Source organism: Phyllostomus discolor, chromosome 14 (assembly GCF_004126475.2).
Source record: "Phyllostomus discolor isolate MPI-MPIP mPhyDis1 chromosome 14, mPhyDis1.pri.v3, whole genome shotgun sequence".
Taxonomy (NCBI): domain Eukaryota; kingdom Metazoa; phylum Chordata; class Mammalia; order Chiroptera; family Phyllostomidae; genus Phyllostomus; species Phyllostomus discolor.
Window position 1 is genome coordinate 31,370,116 of NC_040916.2, and position 19,082 is coordinate 31,389,197.

Sequence of the window (19,082 nt, forward strand, 5' to 3'; positions counted from 1 at the left end):
TGGTGCCATGCATCATGCATGACAGCACACATTAGGCATGATGCCACACACCGTGCATTGTGCCACATGCCATACATGGTACCATACCACGCATAGCAGCACATATTATACATGGTACCATGTGTCATGGATGATAGCACACATTAGGCATGGTGCCGCCCATCATGCATGATGCCACACACCGTGCATTGTACCACATATCACACATGGTACCATGGATCATGCATGATAGCACACATCAGATACACCACACTTCATGCATGGTACCACACACCATGCATCACACCAAACATCATGCACGGTACCACACATCACACACAGCACCACACATCATACATGGTATTCTGCATCACACATGGCAGCACACATCGGACCACAAAGGAGCGTGAAGGAGGAGCCCCCGGCCCAGACCCGTGGGAGGAGGGCCGGGCAGGGACAGAGCTCCTAAACGAGGAGCCGTCCGGAGGCGAGTGCACCTAGGACACCCGCAGAAATGACGACGCCAAGTCTCCGCCGGCACGGCCACGTGCAGAGTGAGCAGCATCGAGCATCCATGCACAGAACCTTTCCTGATCGCCAGGCCGTGGGGTAACACCCGTGCCCCGGACTCAGAGCTGACTGAGCAAGGTCACCGAGAACGGACGTGGGCCCACATTCCCGCGTGTGGTTGCTGCGTGACCTTCAACAGGCTCCTTGCCCCCGAGGACTCGGTTTCCTCACCCTGTCATTGGGCGTGACAACAGTGTGGTTTGGGGGCGTGGGTTCGTACGTGTAATGGGCTTTGAACAGCGCCTGGCGCCTGCCAGATGTTCACTGAATACTGTCATTAACTATTTAAGGGCAGACGAATTTTCAAGGCATTCACAGACTTCAGTCTTGTGTACCCTTAGAAGATAAATTCCACGCAGTTTAGGAGTTAGGGCACAAAAGGTGTTCGATGACTTGCACGACACCCAGAGAAGATCACATTCCCCAGTTCCGTTCCGTTTTCTTAAGAGAGCCTCCCTGAACAGACCGGCTGCTCTGCCCTGCCCCTCGCTCCATTCCTGGGGAGGCGGAGCGGCTCACCCGATGGCTAAATGTGGGCAGAATAACCGCAGGGGCTGGGCTCACCCCCTCTTTCTTCCTTGTGGGAGCGCACATGGGGCAAACACGATTCCCGGCCCTTCTGTGACTGCCGGGTCGGCCGGCTCATCCTGGGGTCCAGTTTTAGCAAGCTCCTCTGGCTAGCATGTCTAAGGCCGCCATCTCCAGCTGGACTTTTTTAGGGGGCGGGGAGTTTGTTTGCTTCGTTTTCTGTGTGCCACTCATTGATTCACCGCCCCGAGTTCCGACAGAACGCTGGGAGGTGTTGGGGAGATGTCTCTCAGCGTGGTGGAGTGCGCTCAGTAAGCAGATCCATTTTCCCTGCACACACGCTTCCTGGAGCCTTCTGCCTCCTGCTCCAAGATGCTCTGCTTTGAGAACAATTACAATAAAAACTAAAGTACCGTGCAAACGGTGGCAAAGACTGCTAGTTGTCTGCTAAACATCTATTCTCTCTTCCCTAGATAACAAAGCCTGAGTTAGTGTTGGTTTCATCGCTGCCTAGATACAGGTAATCTGTGCGTGCCCCGTGACTCAGTTCTGGCTCATGTCCTTACAAGCGGAAGCGTTGGGTGGTATTTCCAGAAATTCTGAAAGGGAGGAGGTTCGCCCTTCTTTTCTTCTTCCTCCATCCGATTGCCCAAACTTGGACACGGCAGCGGGAGCTCTGGCAGGCCCTCACACTGGGGGAGGTCCAGACGAGGAGAGGGGGAGAGCTGGGAGCTGGGGAGAGCCCGGAGCTAGGGAGAGCCGCCTTCCTGATGAGCTCACCGAGCTGCCAGGCCGGCCTGGGAGTGCTGGCCGGTAGGCTTACAGGGGAGAGAGAGACGAGCGTCCCTCCGGACTGAGCCTCTGTTGTTGTGGTGTCCTCTGCCAGAGGGGCTGTGATGACCCTCGACAAATACAGCGAGTCAGCTCCAAGCCCCGCTGCCTGGCCCTTTCTGCCCAACCAGACTGCCAGCCCTAAACCCTTCCGCATGAAACGCTGGAGCTGAGATTTTAACAGGATTTTAACAGGAAGTGGAATTTATTTACGAGGGTAAATGGTTTAGCTTTAAATGGGGGGGCCAAAGAATTTTTGAAGATCTATCCTAAGAATGAAGAAAAGATTGTCACTAGAAAGACCTCTCGGGTCTCCCTGTCACAGTGCCCAAGCATTCCACCCAGTTTTCTTTTTTGCTAAATTGTTACATCGGTGCTTAGGAATTTTTTTATAAAGGTTTTATTTATTTTATTTGTTTATTTTTAGAGAGAGGGGGAGGCAAGCAGAAAGAGAGGTAGAGAAATATCACTGTGTGGTTGCCTCTCACGTGCCCCCAACTGGGGACCAGGCCTGCAACCCAAGCATATGCCCTGACTGGGAATCGAACCAGTGACCCTTTGGTTTGCAGGCCTGCACTCAATCCACTGAGCTACACCAGCCAGGGCCAGTGCTTAGGAACTTTTAAGCTACTTTGCCTATGCAAGCTCTAAGAGCCCAAGATTTGGTTTCTGCTTTTCGTTTGAGTAGAACCACAGCTAAATTTGCCTCTATATGTATATATCTCGATAAACTCAGTAACAAATATTTATTGCACACCAGCTAACTCTTACTCTGTTCTTGGGTTCTGCCATTCCTCTCTTTTCTGTAATTTAAGCTGACATCCTGGGCTCGGACTTTGTCTCTGGATCCATCTTTCTGCTCTCCCCTCCCAGAGTAAGAGACCTTTGGATTCTGTCTTTGTGTCCGCCATGCCCTGGTCCGCCCGACCGCCATGCCTGACGCAGCCAAGACGACTGGCTTGCACCTCTTCCCTTTCTACGCTGTCATTTGTTAAAAGCCACATATAGGCTCAGTGCTGTAACAGACACCTTCATTGCTTTCTCCATCTTCTCTAACTTCACATGGACCTCTGGAGAGAGGTGTTCTCCACATTGTACGGGTGAATCGATTGTGATCCAGAGAGATTAAAACTAACCTGAGGTTGGTTTGTCCCCAAGTCCGCTTTCTTTATGTTGTACTATCTCCCTTTCGAAAAACCTCTCTCTGGTTTTCCATCCTCTGCATGCTCATACACAAGTCCTTCTGCTTCTCCGACTTTCGCTCTTTTCCCTTCCCACTTCCCTCGTTCTCTTCACTGGGTCTCTCTCTGGATATGTCAAAACATGGAGAATACGTCGCTCAGCTTACAAGGGATTTTGGAAATGCAACTCCAAAAATTTTGCAGAAGAAAATTATTAATAATATCGGTACGTAGGCACCACAGAATAAAAGACACAGACGATGCTGAAGCTTATACAAGCTACATAGGGCAGCCCCAGCCACTTCAGACGCAGCGGATCACAGGGCTGGGGCCTCACTGTAAATGATACCTCAACCCCCTCCTTTCAGAAAACACCCCCCAACACACGGAACCTGGAGACAGGCCCTGCGGACCACGGCCCTCCCCCCACTGGTAACGTCAGTGTTTTAGAAAACACAGCAGTCGCCGCCGAGCAGCTGAGATGACCCTTGGACGTTGCTCAAGGAACTCTTCCTCCTGGAGACACCAGTGTGGAGACTGCTGTGTGTATAGAGATCGCTGTCATGGGCAAGACAGGCATGGACAGATGTCCCTCTGCCCCCGCCCCCTCCCCAACAAATGCAGGCTGCTCACGGCACCCCTGGGGCCCAGGACCGCAAAGTCACGGGCATCCCAAGAACTTCATAACAGCACACAAGTGCGACTTCCTTAAATAAAAAATATATGCTCTTGTAAAATTAATCCAAGAGGCACAGCCCATTAAATCATAATGTTTCTGTTCCTTAACATTCTTCACTCTCTTTCACAATATGGAATCTGCAAGATTGAGTTCATTTAAATCAACAAATCTTTCCAAAGGCAAGCATTTATGTAAGACTCATTACGACTAAAGTAGTTTGTTTCATCGGTCTGGTTTACCGCGCATTTCCAGCCGACATACGGGGCACTACAGAGAGAGTTTTGCTGCAGAACTGCCTCATTTTGGGGGCTCTGAGAACAGCAATGGGGAGGCGGGCAGCCAGACTGGGAGTGGAAGGCGGTATGGGAAGGCGAGCCCGCGGACACACGGACATGTCAACCGTGCTCCGCAACGTGGTCAGGGGCCCACTCTGCTCCAGTGTTGGCACTTACTTTACGGTTGGAAAAACCAAAGCACAAAGAGGCAGAGTATCTTCCAAAGCTTCACCGCTAGTTAGTGGCAGAGCTAGGATTCAAACCCAGGCACCGTTTCCGAGTCAAGAATCGTGACTTTGAATCGTACACAGAACATACCCCAGAGCAGGGCTCTCAAACTTGCTTTTAACCGCGACCCCCAGCAGGAATACATGACCCATCAAAATGTAAGTCATGGAAACAGCAGCGTTGTGAAATACTACTTTTACCAGGCGCCATGCCTTCAGATCTTTCCTATTTTATTTTGAAAACAGTTGGTTGCAACGAAGAAGGTGATTTCTTTTCAGCCTTCGGTGGGTTGTAACTCACAATTTGAAAAGCACTATTTCAGAGAAGAGGGCTACAAATGATATCGTGCGATATCTCCACATGGGTGTTGGACAGTCTACAGCCAAACTCCTGAGTTTCACCCTCCAAACCCGCCCCCTTCCATTTTCTTCCTCTCTCATTCGACAGCAGCTTCATCCTACACCATCCACCTTGTAGCCTTGTAGCCACAAGCCCCCCCCCCCAAATGCAGCTATTGGAAGGGAGACCATTGGAAGTGTCAAATACACATCAATTTCAAAGACTTAGTGTGAAAAAAGAATCTAAAGTATCTTATTAATAACTTTTTATATTGCTTGCATATTGGAATATTTTAGATATACCAAGGAAAATACATTCTTAAAATGAACATCCCCTGTTTCTTTTTACCTTTTTGATATGGCAACTTGAACATTTTAAACTCCCTATGTGGCACATTCTCTTTCTGTAGGACAGTCAGTAATGTTCTGACTGCTCCGGCTGAAGACACTGGCATCATCCTTGATTTCTTTCTCTCCATCAGCAGCAAATTGTGTAGGCTCTGCTTTCCAAAGAGTCCCACGATTCAACAACTCCTTGCAACCTCCACAGCAAGGTCTGCTTTTCTCACGTGCATGCACACACACGGCATACACACACACACCCTTCTTGCAAGCGTATTTGAAATAGCTTCCCAATTGGTCTTGCTTCCTCCCACTCCACACCCCACAGTTTATTTAGCTATTCCCCACAAAGTTGCAGAGATCCTTCTGAAAGGACAATCCAGTTATGCCACGCCCCTGTTCAAAACCCTCCAATGGCTCTTTTTCCCGGAGTCAAAGGACAGGTCCTCAGAAGGGCGTACAAAGCCCTGCAAGGTCTGGCCACCCACCCCATCTCTCTCTCCTGGTTTCCTACCACTCTCGCCATCCCTCAGCTACAGCTGAATCTGCCATCAACTCACCACGCATGTTCCTACCTCCCAGCCTTCACACTTTCAGTACCTGTGCTTATAACGCTCCACCCAGGATCTCCTCTTTCCCTGTTTGGGATAAAACGTCAGCTCACCAGCAAGTCCTTTCCTGACTGTTGTATTTGTGTTTGGAGTGCAAACCCTCCTCTTCCACACTTCCCTCCTCTGCTTTCTCACAACCCCTTATTATCCCATGCAATTTATTTATCAATTTATCTGCCTTCCACCAATAAAATGTAGGAGATCCACGAGGGCCGAGACTTAGTTTCCCTGCTGTGTCCCCAGCACCCATGCGTCTGGCAAAGCCTAGATTCTCAGTATTAGCTAGATGAGTGAATGAGCTGCGTTCCCAAACTCGGTTCTGGGCCACTGGCAACGGGTCATTCTCAGAAACCTACCGAAACAGACAATTCGGGGCCTTTAGTTTTTAGCCTATAGTAGTTTCACAATGAGCAAAGCGGGATTCTGCTCCATACTCCAAACCTTTGGCCAATTCTCTCATGAGCCTAGGGTGCCTTCGGCCTCTGGAACATGGGTTTCTTTTTCCCTTTGGATTCCTCAAAATTTCCCCTGGCATCTGGACCACATCCTGAGCTTCTGGCCTAATATACGTGCAGCTACAGGCGGCAGAGATCCTTGACCTCACAGGATCTTCGACCTTCGGGTCACACACTGAGATCCCAGGTGGTGTGCACGCTGGTGGGTTGTTACCTGGCCGCCCCCCACCTACCCACTCCTTCCACGGCTACATCAGGGAGATGGCCCTGTGTTAGGACCAGAGGTAGTGGACATGTGATTGAGGATGGCCGGAGCCAGGCCCCTCATTTGCGGCACGGAGAAATCAAGGCTCAGACAACTTAGGCCAAGCACACTTTGGCCATGCAAAAAACCTAAAACTAAAAGAAGACACAAAACCCGTGGCAGAAGCGGCCCTGGAAGCTAGGTCGTTTGCCACCACCGTGCCGCCAGGCCACAAAACCACCGTACAGTGCAGCTCAGGCCAGCTCGCGGCCTTCTACCGCAGCATTTAGGGTTCAAGAGCGCCCTGGCTGTGAAAAGAGGGGGACAGGGCAGCCGTCACACCTGCCCCGCGGCCACAGAACAGCGAGCGGCCAGCTGCCTGGACAGCAGCCGCCGGCGCGCACCGCCCCGCTGCGCCCACGCTCTCGCGAGAGTAGCGGGCGCGGTGCCTCCGGAAGTGGGCGAGAAAAGCCGTCCGCCGCCACCCGGGGAACGAGCGCTAGAGGCCCGGGGACGCGAGGGTCTCGGCAGGGACCGGAACGAGGCGGACTCCCGGACGACCTCCCGGCCACGCCCACCGCGCTGGGCCACGCCCACAGCGCCTTGGCCACGCCCACCGCGGTCTGGGCCCGGGCCTGCCGCAGCCGCCCCTCCCTTTGCCCTTCACGGCGCCCGGCCCTCCCGGAGAGCTGGGCTCTTCGCTGCGCCCGGACAGCCTGCTTTTCATTTCGCCTTCCTTGCTGTCCCCTCCCCGACACCCACACCGGGGCGGCGGGTCCCGCAGTGTCCCGGGAGCCGCACGTATAACTTGCTCGGTGTAAGTGCGAGGAATGCCGCCGGCCTCCGGGAGACGTGCCTTCCTTCTATCTATAGCTCGGTCTGCGCAGCCTATATCCACCGCAGCCATTCCAGGGACAGCAACTGCTGCCCTCGGTCCCATCTCCCCATTGGTGGCTCCCGACCCGAATTCGGGAACCGGGCGATCTCCCACCTGTTCTCTTGGAACGGGCCAGCCTCCCGAAGCAGAGGTGCTATTTGGAGCTGGCCGAGCCGGTTGGCCGGGGGCTGGGACTCTCACCCCCCACCCACCCGCCTGCTATTCAAGACGCACTGCTTTTCTCGGAACTTACTCTAGCACTTGGGGTTTTATTTTTAATTGTAACAATCTATAGGACAGTATTTGTGCTTCGGTCAGAGTGTGTTTCAAGTGTGGAAACGATCCATTTGCCCTCGCTGGTCTTCTTTATGAGGCTCATCCTTTCTCTTTGCTCTGCCAGGGTTAAAACACATTGAGAACATGTAAGTGTGGCTGTCAAGCCTTGAGAATGAAGATAATGTTTATTTCCTTCATCTTGATTTTTTTTTTTGTCGTGTGTTTGTTTCAGGGGTCACTCGTCCCATTGTGGAATTCTTTTGATTCTGCTGAAAGAGTTCAAATCCTCTACCAGCCAAAATGGGACACAGTAAACAGGTTAGAATTTTACTTCTGAACGAAATGGAAAAGCTGGAAAGGACCCTCTTCAGACTTGAACAAGGTCAGTAGTAAGTTGTCTGATTGGTTCTGTGCCTTTAAAATTGTTACTTCATTGTTGTATTACATTTTCTAAAACTTTAAGGTGGGTGTAATTTCCAAGGACCTTTTGAAACTTCATATGTGCAAGGACTGTGCTGTGTTCTAAAAATACCAGTAGTGGAAGTTGATTTTAGTTGAAAATGTTTTGTATCAGTCATGTTGGAACCGGGGTAAAATAGTCCATTGTTCTTTGCAGGCTAACTCCCACTTAAGACAGAAGTTGGTAAATTAATTCATATGTAATTTTACGTTAGCGATAGCTGTTGTTTTGCTTATTTATAGCTTCTACTCTTTTCCTTTACTGAAATTTTGAATTAGTAAAGTAGATCACAGCAAAAAGTAAACTGTTATTTAGTTTATCAAAAGCCTCTCAAATGTGGAGGAGGTAAAAGCTGAAAATATTTTTTTTGCCAAATAAAACGTGAAATAACTGATCAGATTATGTTGACATACCTTTGAGCTGTGATTTAAAAGATCAAATTATACTTCTATAAGGCTAATTCAGTAGATGCTTTACATTCTTACACTTTTTAGTTTTCCGGCATCAAAAAGCATTTCACACTTGTTTCTGTTAATTTGTGAAGTAAGAGTTTCATGTATGGAAAATAAAATGTGACTCCTTTTTGTTCATGCACCAAATGGATGTTGTTGCTGGTAAATGTTTTGAAGGAATCCCCGCCCCCCAATATCTCAAGTTGAATTTTGGAAAAAATTTCAACCATCAAATTGCCACTTCCATTCCAAACCCTCACCTTCCCACTTGGGCAGTGAAGATCATGGAGCACTCACTCCATCTTCGGCCTGCCTGACTCGGCACTTTTCCGGCTCTGGTTTGCCCTCTGGAGTGCTCCTGTCGGTCTGGGGGTGTCTCTCGCTGTGCTTTCTCCCACGTTTCTGTTAATCGTAGGTATCTGCAAGGAACCCCCTTTTATTTTTCTGTCCTCCTGCCCGCAAAGACATGCGTGTTCTCACGGCTTCAGCGGCAGCCCCGGTGCTGGGGGTCCCTGTGGAAGAAGGGCTTTGAGCTCTCCTCGCCTCTTGGAAGGAGAAGGGAACTAGACTTCTCCTGGTTCTTCTGCTCACAGATTGTTTGCTTTGGGGCACGTCACATGAATTCTAAACATTGATTTCTTTATTTGTGAAACGAAGGTATAGATTTCTGTTCTTCTACCAGATTGGGTTTTGAGGCTCAAAATTAATAATATATGACTTTCAATTCCTAAGTAGATCTAAGGAGTTGATAGATCACGATATCTATCCGTTCTTGCCCTAGATTCTTGGCTTTGTGCCATTATTATGCTGTAGAACAGCCTAAGGATAGCTCTGCCTGGATCTGCTTAAATCACCTGTCCACAACCATCCCTCGCCGTTCTCAAACCTTCTTTATGTTCCAGGTTCCCTGCTGATTTTAGTGATGTCTCCGTTTTCATAGTTTCTGAAGCTAGAAACTTTGTACTCTTCTTTGACGGTTTTTTCTCTTTAACTGCAGTTTCTCTTTAGGCCCCATAATTTCTTTCCAAATATCCCTGCCTGTCTGCTGTGTCTCTTCCATATGCCTGAATGTGCATGCTAGAATAATCTTCTCTGGCCATCCCTTCCCTTCTTATTGACTGATGTCTATAAAGTCAAGTTTAAACACCTCTGCCTGGCCTCCAAGACACTCTGTAACGGAATCCACCACCCCTAGCCAAGATTGTGTCTCGTCCCCCATGATGAGTGGCCCACATCGTCACACTCCTCTTGTTAATTCCCTCCCCGGGGGCGTTTCTCAGGCCTGTCCTCAGCTTCCACCCCTTCCGACCCCGACATCTCATTCCTCCCTCTCATTCCGTGTGGCGCCTGCCTCTCAGCTTCAGCTAGAATTCCGCCTCCTCCATGGAGTCTTTTTTTTTTTTTTTTCCAATCCTCACCTGAGGATATGCGTATTGATTTTAGAGAGGAAGGGGGTGTTGAGTGGGGAGAGAGAGAGAAAGAGACATTAATGTAAGAGAGAAACATCGATTGGTTGCCTCCCATCGGCGCCCGACCAGGGATAGAACCCGCAACCTGGGTCTGTGCTCTGAGCAGGGATCAAACACGCAGCCTTCTGGTGTGTGGGACGACGCCCCAACCAACTGAGCCACCTGGCCACGGCCACAGCCTCCACAGTCTTAATTTGTTCCTGCTTTCTTTGATTTCTGGAGACACAATGGGCACAGAACAGTTAAGTGCTGAACAAAGTAACAGTGTCTAAACGCTGGTTGGCCTTCGAGTGTCCAACCAGAGTTTATGGTCTCGGGATGGGGACAGTATTAGAAACCCAGCACACTGCTCGTTAAAACCACCATGAGATACCACTTCACACCGGTGAGAATGGCCGTCGTAGAAACCCAAACCCAGCACAATGGATAAGCCCCTACTGGCTGATTAATAAGTCCCTGCTGATCGATGGCCAACCCACCGGTTCAGGCCAGCGCACATGGTGCATCTAGCCAAGCGACCTGGAGAGGGGACTGTGGAGGGCTTGTGAGTGAGGACAATGTGGTTGACTCTAACCATAGTCCAGATCAGTAAACTCACCCAGACGGCGTCCGCGAGAACAGCCAGCGTTCTGTGCAGCAGCGATGTGCTCGTGTTATTTCAGGAGGTCATCGCAGTGCAGAAAAGAAAGAGAAGGGGCGCTGGACGCGAGAAACCATGGCGAAGGCCGCTGTAAACACGTGCCCGCTGAAAGAGAAGGGTTTAACTCCATCGGTGCTGAAAGGAGGGGGACAGAGGGTGAGACATTTTTAAATTTCTAGGACTTGGCAACCAATCAGATATGGGAAAAAATGGCAGTTTTTGGTTCTTTCATATGTTACTGGTCCCCAAGCTTTTTTTTCATTTCTCTTTCCTTGTCACTTTTTCCTAAACACGGATTCCTCTTCATTTTGAAAGCTAGTATCCCTGTAGATTTCTCAAGTTCAACAAGTGCAAGGCCAACTAAGTATCTTTTCTAGGCCAGGGGCAGCCTTTCCCTGGACTTCCTATCTCGTGTAGTGGCAGAATAATGAGCAAAATCAGAATTCTTCCATCCTTTATGTGGGCTCGTCAAATTTCAGGTTTCACTTTTTGTAAAGAAAATATGGATGGAGGTTCCTTGACGTGGAGCGTGAGGCTGTACAGACGGACGGGAGGAACAGAACACTGAGCTGCCAGCAACAGTTCACTCGGTGTCACGCTGTCGCTGCAGGAGCGACGTCCACATGAGGAACGAGACAGCCGCACCACGTGCTGCTCTGCCCTCGGCTAATTTTAGCGGGCTGTGCAGTTAATTATGGACGCTGACACACTCCGTGGATTCCAGTGCTCCGTTTCCAGTTTTGGGAACTGGGACTGGAGTCCGCACGGTGGCCGTGTGCCCCTGGGAGTGAGCGCCGATCTGTCTGTTGGGACACAGAAGGAAACTATGGGATTCATCTTTTCTTCTGTTGCTTTTCTCCCTTCCTTCCTCTCTCTCCCTCCCTCCCTATCTGTATGCGTTTTTAAAAAGTAACTCAGTGTTGCTGCTACTCGGATGCACATAGATGGTTGCAGGTGGCGTGCCAGGTGAGTTGTACACAAAACGCCCCATTCGGAGGAAGCTGGGGAGGCTGCAGGTGTAGGAGGAGTTCACAGTCACGCCGTCACTGCGGTGCTTGCAGTATGCTGCCATCAGTTAACTATGCTTTATCCAGACCAGGTTGAGTAGAGACACAAGTTATGGTACCTGGTAGAGTCTTTGTGTGAAGACACAAAACCACCTACTGTGAAGGCCGTGTGTTGTACGGTTTACGGCAGAGGAGCCGTGGATGCCGGTTAACCCCGGGGGGCTGCCCACCGCACAGAGCGGCGAGCAAGCGTTTGACACCCGCCGTCTGGGGTTCGTGCTTTTCAGGACCGACACGTAGCTCCCAATAGGATGGTCCTTAGGAAACAGTTTTAGTGAAAGTGAGCGCAATTTCACTGCGAGGTAAACATGAGAGACTTAACTGCTTTTTTGATGGAAATTGATGCTCTAGAGAAACATTCAGCACATTTTTTTTTCCTGTGGAGGGTCACAGAGCAAATATGTCCAGCTTTGCAGGCCGTATACTTTCTGTCGCAGCTCCTCAGCTTTGCCATGGTACCCTGAGGTGCCACCGACGTGTCGTGAGTGAGTGGGTGTGCGCTCAACGTGTCATGAGTGAGTGTGCTCTTGGCGTGTCATTTGTGAGTGGGTATGCACTCGATGTGTCATGAGTGAGCGGGTGTGCTCTGCTCCGATCAGACTAGAGAAGCAGGTGGGAGGTTGGACATAGTTTGCCGACCCTTGCTGTATGGAGCATTTCGAATACTATTTTAGTAATACTTCAGTCATAAGAGTTTACTGATACAGATGGTTATCTTCCCACTTTAAAAAGGTAACGAACAAGATTTTCTAATCTGTTCGAAATCTTCCAAATAAAGCGTTTCCATTGCCTTTTAAATCATCTGTTTCATGAATAAATATGGAGCATCTTCTGACTAGTAAGCATCGCCACCAGCGACTTCTTCAGTGTGGACTTGGGTGTCTTCGAGTGGCGGTTTTTCAGATCTGAGGCCATTCAGCCCAGTATCAAAATGAGCAGAACTGGGAGTCTTTAAATGACTTTGTCACAAGATGTTTAAAATGAATGAGATTTGTTTAGTCACATTCCTCTCATAGACAATATTATCAACATTAATTTTTAGTGAGAGCTGAAAGATGTTTCCATCCATTAATAAATAAAATCAGTTATTTAAAATATTGTATATTGTATTTACATCTCACCCTTACTTTTGTGTTTTTATCATTTACATAGTTTATTAAATCACCGTACATGTATATTACATTAAAAATGGATATTCATATTTGGAGAATACTTGTCATTTCTTTTCTGAGGCTGGACCCCTGACCCAAATGCTGTTGCAGAGGAGTCAGATGTTTTAACCTTTGCACCCTGAGTCCTTGCGTAATTAGAAAAACAATATTTGCATAAGCTGAGCAGGGACAGGCTGTGTACATGTGCTCGGACAGCTACTCTCCGATAGTTGTGTTTGTTCAAAGTGACACCATCGCTGCTGCAATGAACTCAGATCAGTCTTGCCAAGATCTAGATGTGTGTGAGTGTCACGGTCACTAAGGATTAAAACTTTAGCATTTAATTCTTCGGTTATCTCTCAAACTATGTCTTCATAACTGTAGTTCTCATTTTGAAATGATGTCTCCCCTAAGTAGAAAACTGTAGAAATGCAGAGAAGGTCACTTTTTCTATGCTTTTTGTTTCAAAACAAAATTGGGTTTATGCTATCTAAACAATTTTGAAACATTCTTATAGAATTATAGTGTGTGAATCCCACCTCCCAGCTGACAGTCACATGTCAGCCATGCTTGTTTCCAGAAGGGTTTTAGAAGAAATATATAGATGCATAAAATGTAGCAAAATAGAATATAACAGTGGCTGTGTTATTAAATATCTTTGATAATATGATTCATAATGGCTTGATAATATTCCAGCTGCAAGCTACCATAATTTACACCTTAATTTATTGACTCATTCCCAATCATTAGATATTTAGCTTGTTGTCAGCTTATTTAACTCTAATAAATGAGGCTGTGATGAGCATCCTTATATATAATGTACATTTGCATGCTGGGCGGGGCAAAGGTCAGTTTACAGTGGTCAGTACCTAAACCACAGTTTACTCTTGTATGATTATTTATTCATTATTGGGCCATTTCCCATACAAATGACTGTAAACCTACCTTTGCCATGCCCTGTAGGTGTATATGTAAAATTATTGGGTTGAAATACAAACTTCATTGACATTCCTAGTATACATGCCAAATTGCTTTATAGGAAAATTGCATCACTGCTTAGAAAAGAAACTGCCAGCTTCACTGAACAGTCTGACAAGTGAAAGTGAGTCCCTGGATTTTTGCAAAGTCACTTAATAACTCTATTTGGGTTATTTGTTTCTTCCTTGCTGAAGTCATTTACTGTGAATAAATTCATAGCCATATTTTAATCCAGTCTAGAAATATGATTCCCAGAGCTCATAACTAGATTGTAATTTTTCCCAAGAAGACCTAGAACCTCCCGCGCCCCCCCCCCCCCACCATCCATACTGCAGTACGCAGAACAGAGCACCGCATCTCTCTAAGCAGCCGTGGAACCGTGCACTTGGAGTAAACTGGACGAGAGCAACATTCCCTTAACTCCCTTTGCTCCGATGTACACACCGTGTCTTCCTCTCCCTCCACCTACTCGTCAGATGGTCTCTGTCGCTGGTTTTGAGCCATCCGGTTTAGATGTCCCTTGGGGTAGTTTTCTTCATGTTTCTTGTTTGCGGGGGTTGTCGAAGTTCTTGGATCTGTAAGTTTATTGTTTTCATCAAATACGGGACATTTTAACTCATTGTTTCTGCAGGTAACCTACGGCCCCGCCTCCGTCCTCTCCCCTGAGGACTCCAGTTGCCTGCACATCAGGCCACGTGAGCCGTCCCGTGGGTCGCTCGTGCTCTTTCAGTGGTTTTAGACTCTTTTTTTCCCTTTGTTTCATTTTGCATAGTTACTAGTCTTGCGTCTTAAAATCACTCATCTTTTTTGGTGACATGTCTCTCCCTCTATCAATTTCCCCTTCTGTATTTTTCATCTCAGACTTGTAGTTTTCATCTCTAGAGATCGGGGATCTTTTTTGGTTTTGTTTCTTATATTCCTCGCGTCTTAACATTTTGAACGTGTGGGTTACAGTTATGGTACTAGGTAGCCTTCCTTAGCTGCTGGTCCCCACATCTGTGTCACGGATGGGTCAGTTTTCACTGATGGATTTTTCTCCTTTTGTGGGTTGTGCCTTCCTGCTTCTCTCTATGTCTCGAGATCTTTGTTTGGGTGCCAGGAGTTGTGAACTTTACCTGGCTGGGTGCTGGGTAATTTGGGATTCTAATCCATGTTCTTGGTCTTTGTTCTGGAATGAAGTTCCGTTAATTGGAACTATTTTAATTCTTTTGAATTCTACTTTTATAACTTGTTAAGCCAGAGTAGAACTGTGCCCTGTCTGGGGCTATTTCCCACTACAAAGCACGATCCTTTTGATCCTTTCTACCGAGTGCCTCGTGAATTATGAGTTTTTTCAGTCTACAGGTGAAAACTAATGCTATTTCTCACTGTCTTCCTCGTGGACATGAGCCGGTCAGTGTCCACTGAACACTCCAGGGAGACCTTCTCTCAGACCTGTGGACCTCTCTCTCTGGGCAGCGTCCTCCCCCTCACTCAGTGCTCGCAACTGCAACCTCTGGCGTCCTTGGTCTCCACAGACCCTTGGTTCCTCCCCTCCGCCCCAGAAGGGGACTGACCTGTGCCTGGATGTCCCTCCTTGGGGCTCACCTTGGAAGCTCTCTCAAGCTCGCGCAGGCAGGGGAGTCACAGAACTGACCTTGTTTGTTCTCCGCCTCTCGAGAATCACTCTCTTTGTCCCTTGATGTCCTGGATCATGTCACGTATTCTGTCCATTCTGACGTGTGCTCTATGTTAAATATAAAATTCAGCCGAATTGGGAGATGGAGTAGTTCCAAAACCAGCAGTATGTGTTTGGAGTTACTTTAAATGTGGTTGAGAAATCATAGGTTTTGTAACAGAGTTTTTGTAACTAAAACATCTTTATTTTCCTGTGATAATTTAAGTCCTACAATAAGTTTATCAAAATGTGCTTTTTTGTTTAGGGTTTGAACTGCAGTTCCGATTAGGCCCAACTTTACAGGGAAAAGCAGTTACTGTGCATACTAATTACCCGTTTCCTGGAGAGACATTTAATCGAGAAAAATTCCGTTCGCTGGAATGGGAGAATCCACTAGAAAGAGAAGATGATTCTGATAAATACTGTAAACTTAACCTTCAACAAGCTGGATCATTTCAGTATTACTTCCTCCAAGGGTAAGTGAGGTGTTCTGAATAAGAACAAAGAACTTCATTCTATAATTTAAGTTTATCCAACTTGTAAAAAGTGACCATATTAACGATGACTTTGCAGCTTTTACAGGAATTTCTTGAGATGCAAACAGAATATGGTCTTATAGGAAGTGATTGGAAGGCTCATTGCAGATCCAAAGTATTATTTTTTTTTAAATTACACCTTAAATACTAGTTTTTTTTCGCACAACCTAATTAGAGGATGGTATTCACTTGAGTGCTCTTGTTATTGCTGACAGATCTTAGTACTCTTATTTTTCCTTAAAGCAACATTATTGGACATTATGTATATTGTACTGTTGTTATATAAAGATTGGAAAAGGATAAAACTTAGCTTTTTGTTGAGTTCTATTACAACTTTTTAAATGATTTTACATGCTTATAAATATACTTTTAAACAGAACAGAGCACTTCCAGCTAGAGAGTCAGACTGCTACATGAGGGTTTCCCTACCACTCCTTGCGAAGCTTGTACTTTGTTCTCTCTCCCTAGGACTGAGAAGAGTGGGGGGGGTTACATAGTCGTGGACCCTATCCTACGCGTCGGTGCCGATAACCAGGTGTTGCCCTTGGACTGCGTGACCCTCCAGACCTTTCTAGCCAAGTGTCTGGGGCCCTTTGATGAGTGGGAGAGCCGCCTGAGGGTTGCGAAGGAGTCGGGTAATGTCGGCGCTCTCTCTTTCCTCCTTGAAAAAAATCCGTGTAATGATTGCCAGGGGAGCAGATTTTAAAGGCTTTGAGTCTCCTTTTCATTGTGTTTCTGAGTGTATTTGGTAACATAAATAGATGCGATGATATGAAATTGTTGATTCTTGACCATTTTTAACTATATTATACAGCTCAACTTAAATTAAGGAACCCTGTGATGAAATAAGGTCATTATTGTTTCTAAGACTGGACTGTACTTTGACATATAAAAATTAGCAGTACACTATTAAAATGCGTTGGAAAAGGTATTATCATTATATCTCACTAAGTCAACAAATACTGATTAGCTAGTCTCCCGTGTGGAAGGGGTTCTGGAAGGGAGCCAGACACAGCAAGGGAAACAGGAAGCCGGTTGTATTTTCCTCTTCGATCAAGGGTCCTGTTAGTTTCCCACTTTCACGCTGAGTTCAGTGTGAAGGAAGAAGTGGGAAGTTCCCTGTCACCACTGAAACAGAACCCCAGTGCAGTGGGACAGTAAGGGTAGGAGGAAGAGAGGACTTCCGGTCAAGATGGAGGCATAGGTAGGCGTGCTTCGCCTCCTCGCACAAGCATGGAAAGAACTACAGCCAGATCTCGAAACTAGTAACACCCAGAACTATCAAGAAAATCAAGCTGTATGGAAGTCCGACAACCACAGATTTAAAGAAGGTACATTCATCCAGACGGGCAGGAGGGGCGCGGTCACAGAGCTGGGCGGGGAGGGGTGTGACTCGCAGAGGCAGCTGCAGCGGTGGCAGGGAACAGGCGGAGGGATGCCTTGGAAGCCACTGATCCCAGCCCCAGGCCAGACCGCACAGCCCAGGGTTCCAGCACGGGGAAGATAGATCTCCGGTTCCCTGTGGCTGTAAAAACAAGCAGGGGTTGGGCCAGCATTAAAAATGGCTGGATTTTTACCACTTTAAAGGCCAGCATGGTCTTAGAACGTACGCAAACCCACCCACTCCAGGATTCACCCCCGGGGCAGCGGCTGAAAGGGGCGCCAGTCACACGCGAGAAGTGGGTGAAGTAGCTAGAAACGGAATGAGCACCCGGCGAACCTCCAGAACCCAGGTGGTGGAACTGTCCCCTCTCACGCATTTCCCACACAGCCACGAAGGGGTGAAGTGGGTGGCCCCACCCGGCAATTACCTAAGGCTCTGCCCCCGCAATTTACAGGTGCCTTTTCTACAGAGGCCATGCTACCAAGACTGAGTGAAAGCAGCTCCCTGAATAGACGGAAACAAACACAGGGAGGCTGCCAAATGGAGGAGACAAAGTCTAATGGCCCAAATGAAAGAACAGAACAAACCCACAGAAAGAGAAGTAGGTGAAATGGAAATCGCCAACCTATCAGGTGCAGAGTTCAAAATACTGGTTGTCAGGATGCTCAGAGAACTCCTTGAGTACGGCAACAACATAAAGGAAGAAATGAAGGTTACACTAAGTGAAATAAAGAATAATCCACAGGGAACTAACAGAGAAGGGAAGGAAGCTGAGACTGAAACCAAGGATTTGGAACATAAAGAAGAGATAAACAATCAACCGGAACAAAAAGAAGAAATAGGAATTAAAAAACAATGAGGATAGGCCGAGGAAACTCTGGGATATCTCCAAGGGTGCCAACATCTGAATCGTAGGGGTGCCAGAAGGAGAAGAGGAAGAGCATGAAATTGAAAACTTACTTGAAAAAAAAATAATGAAAGAAAACTTCCCTAATCTGGTGAAGGAACTAGACATACTAGACATGTCTAGGACACAGAGAGAACCAAACAAGTTGGACCCACAGAGACCCACGCCAGACACATCATAATTGAAATGCCAGAGGTTAAAGATAAAGAATCTTAAAAGCAGCAAGAGAAAAGCAGAGAGTTACCTACAAAGGAGTTCCCATAAAACTATTAGTGGATTTCTTAAAAAAACATTTGCAGGCTAGAAGGGGACTGGCAAGAAGTATTCAAAGTGATGAAAAGTAAGTACCTACACCTTAGATTGCTCTATCCAGCAAAGCAATCATTTAGAACAGAAGGGGAGATAAAGTGCTTCCCAGAGAAGTATAACCAAAGGAGTTCACCATCACCAAACCATTATTACAGGTAATGTTACAGGGTCTTATTTAAGAAAAAGAAGAAGATCAAAATGATGAACGTTAAAATGGCAACAAATTCACAACTATCAACAACTGAATCTTAAAAAAACAACAACTAAGAAACAACTAGAACAGGAAGAGAATCATAGATATGGAGATCATTTGCAGGATTACCAGTGGGGAGGGGGAGGGGGAGAATGGGGAAATGGTGCAGAGATTAAGAAGCGAAACTGATGGGAACAAAATTAACAGGGGGGAGGTTTAGAATGGCACAAGAGATGGAGACGCCAAAGAGCTGATGCACATGACCCATGGACATGAACGGGGGCGGAGGATTGCTAGAGGAAAGGGAGGCAGAGCGGGTCAAAGGGAGAAAAAGGGACAATTGTAATAGTGCAATCAAGGAAATATACTTAAAAAATAAAATAAAAGTAGGAGAAAGACATGCTGACATACTTGCATGGAGTGTATTTTCTGCATGTAAATATGTTCAGTCAACACATGTGCATG

The 19,082-nt window shown here is 47.2% G+C and overlaps 1 protein-coding gene across 3 annotated transcripts in view; it reads left to right on the forward strand.

Annotated features, from left to right (window-relative positions):
• Positions 1-6,739: 6,739 nt before the first annotated feature.
• The window catches only part of AGL (amylo-alpha-1, 6-glucosidase, 4-alpha-glucanotransferase), a 43,378-nt gene continuing 31,035 nt past the window's right edge, over positions 6,740-19,082 (forward strand). Inside the window, exons 1-4 of one of the 3 annotated variants that reach the window (XM_028502635.2) lie at positions 6,740-7,078; positions 7,647-7,796; positions 15,554-15,764; positions 16,293-16,459. In XM_028502635.2, the coding sequence (XP_028358436.1) occupies positions 7,715-7,796; positions 15,554-15,764; positions 16,293-16,459 (460 nt within the window). In that variant the 5' untranslated portion in view covers positions 6,740-7,078; positions 7,647-7,714. Of the gene's footprint in view, positions 7,079-7,300; positions 7,561-7,646; positions 7,797-15,553; positions 15,765-16,292; positions 16,460-19,082 lie in introns of those variants that run through there. The other 2 variants (XM_036015799.1, XM_036015798.1) reach the window with 2 other exon arrangements.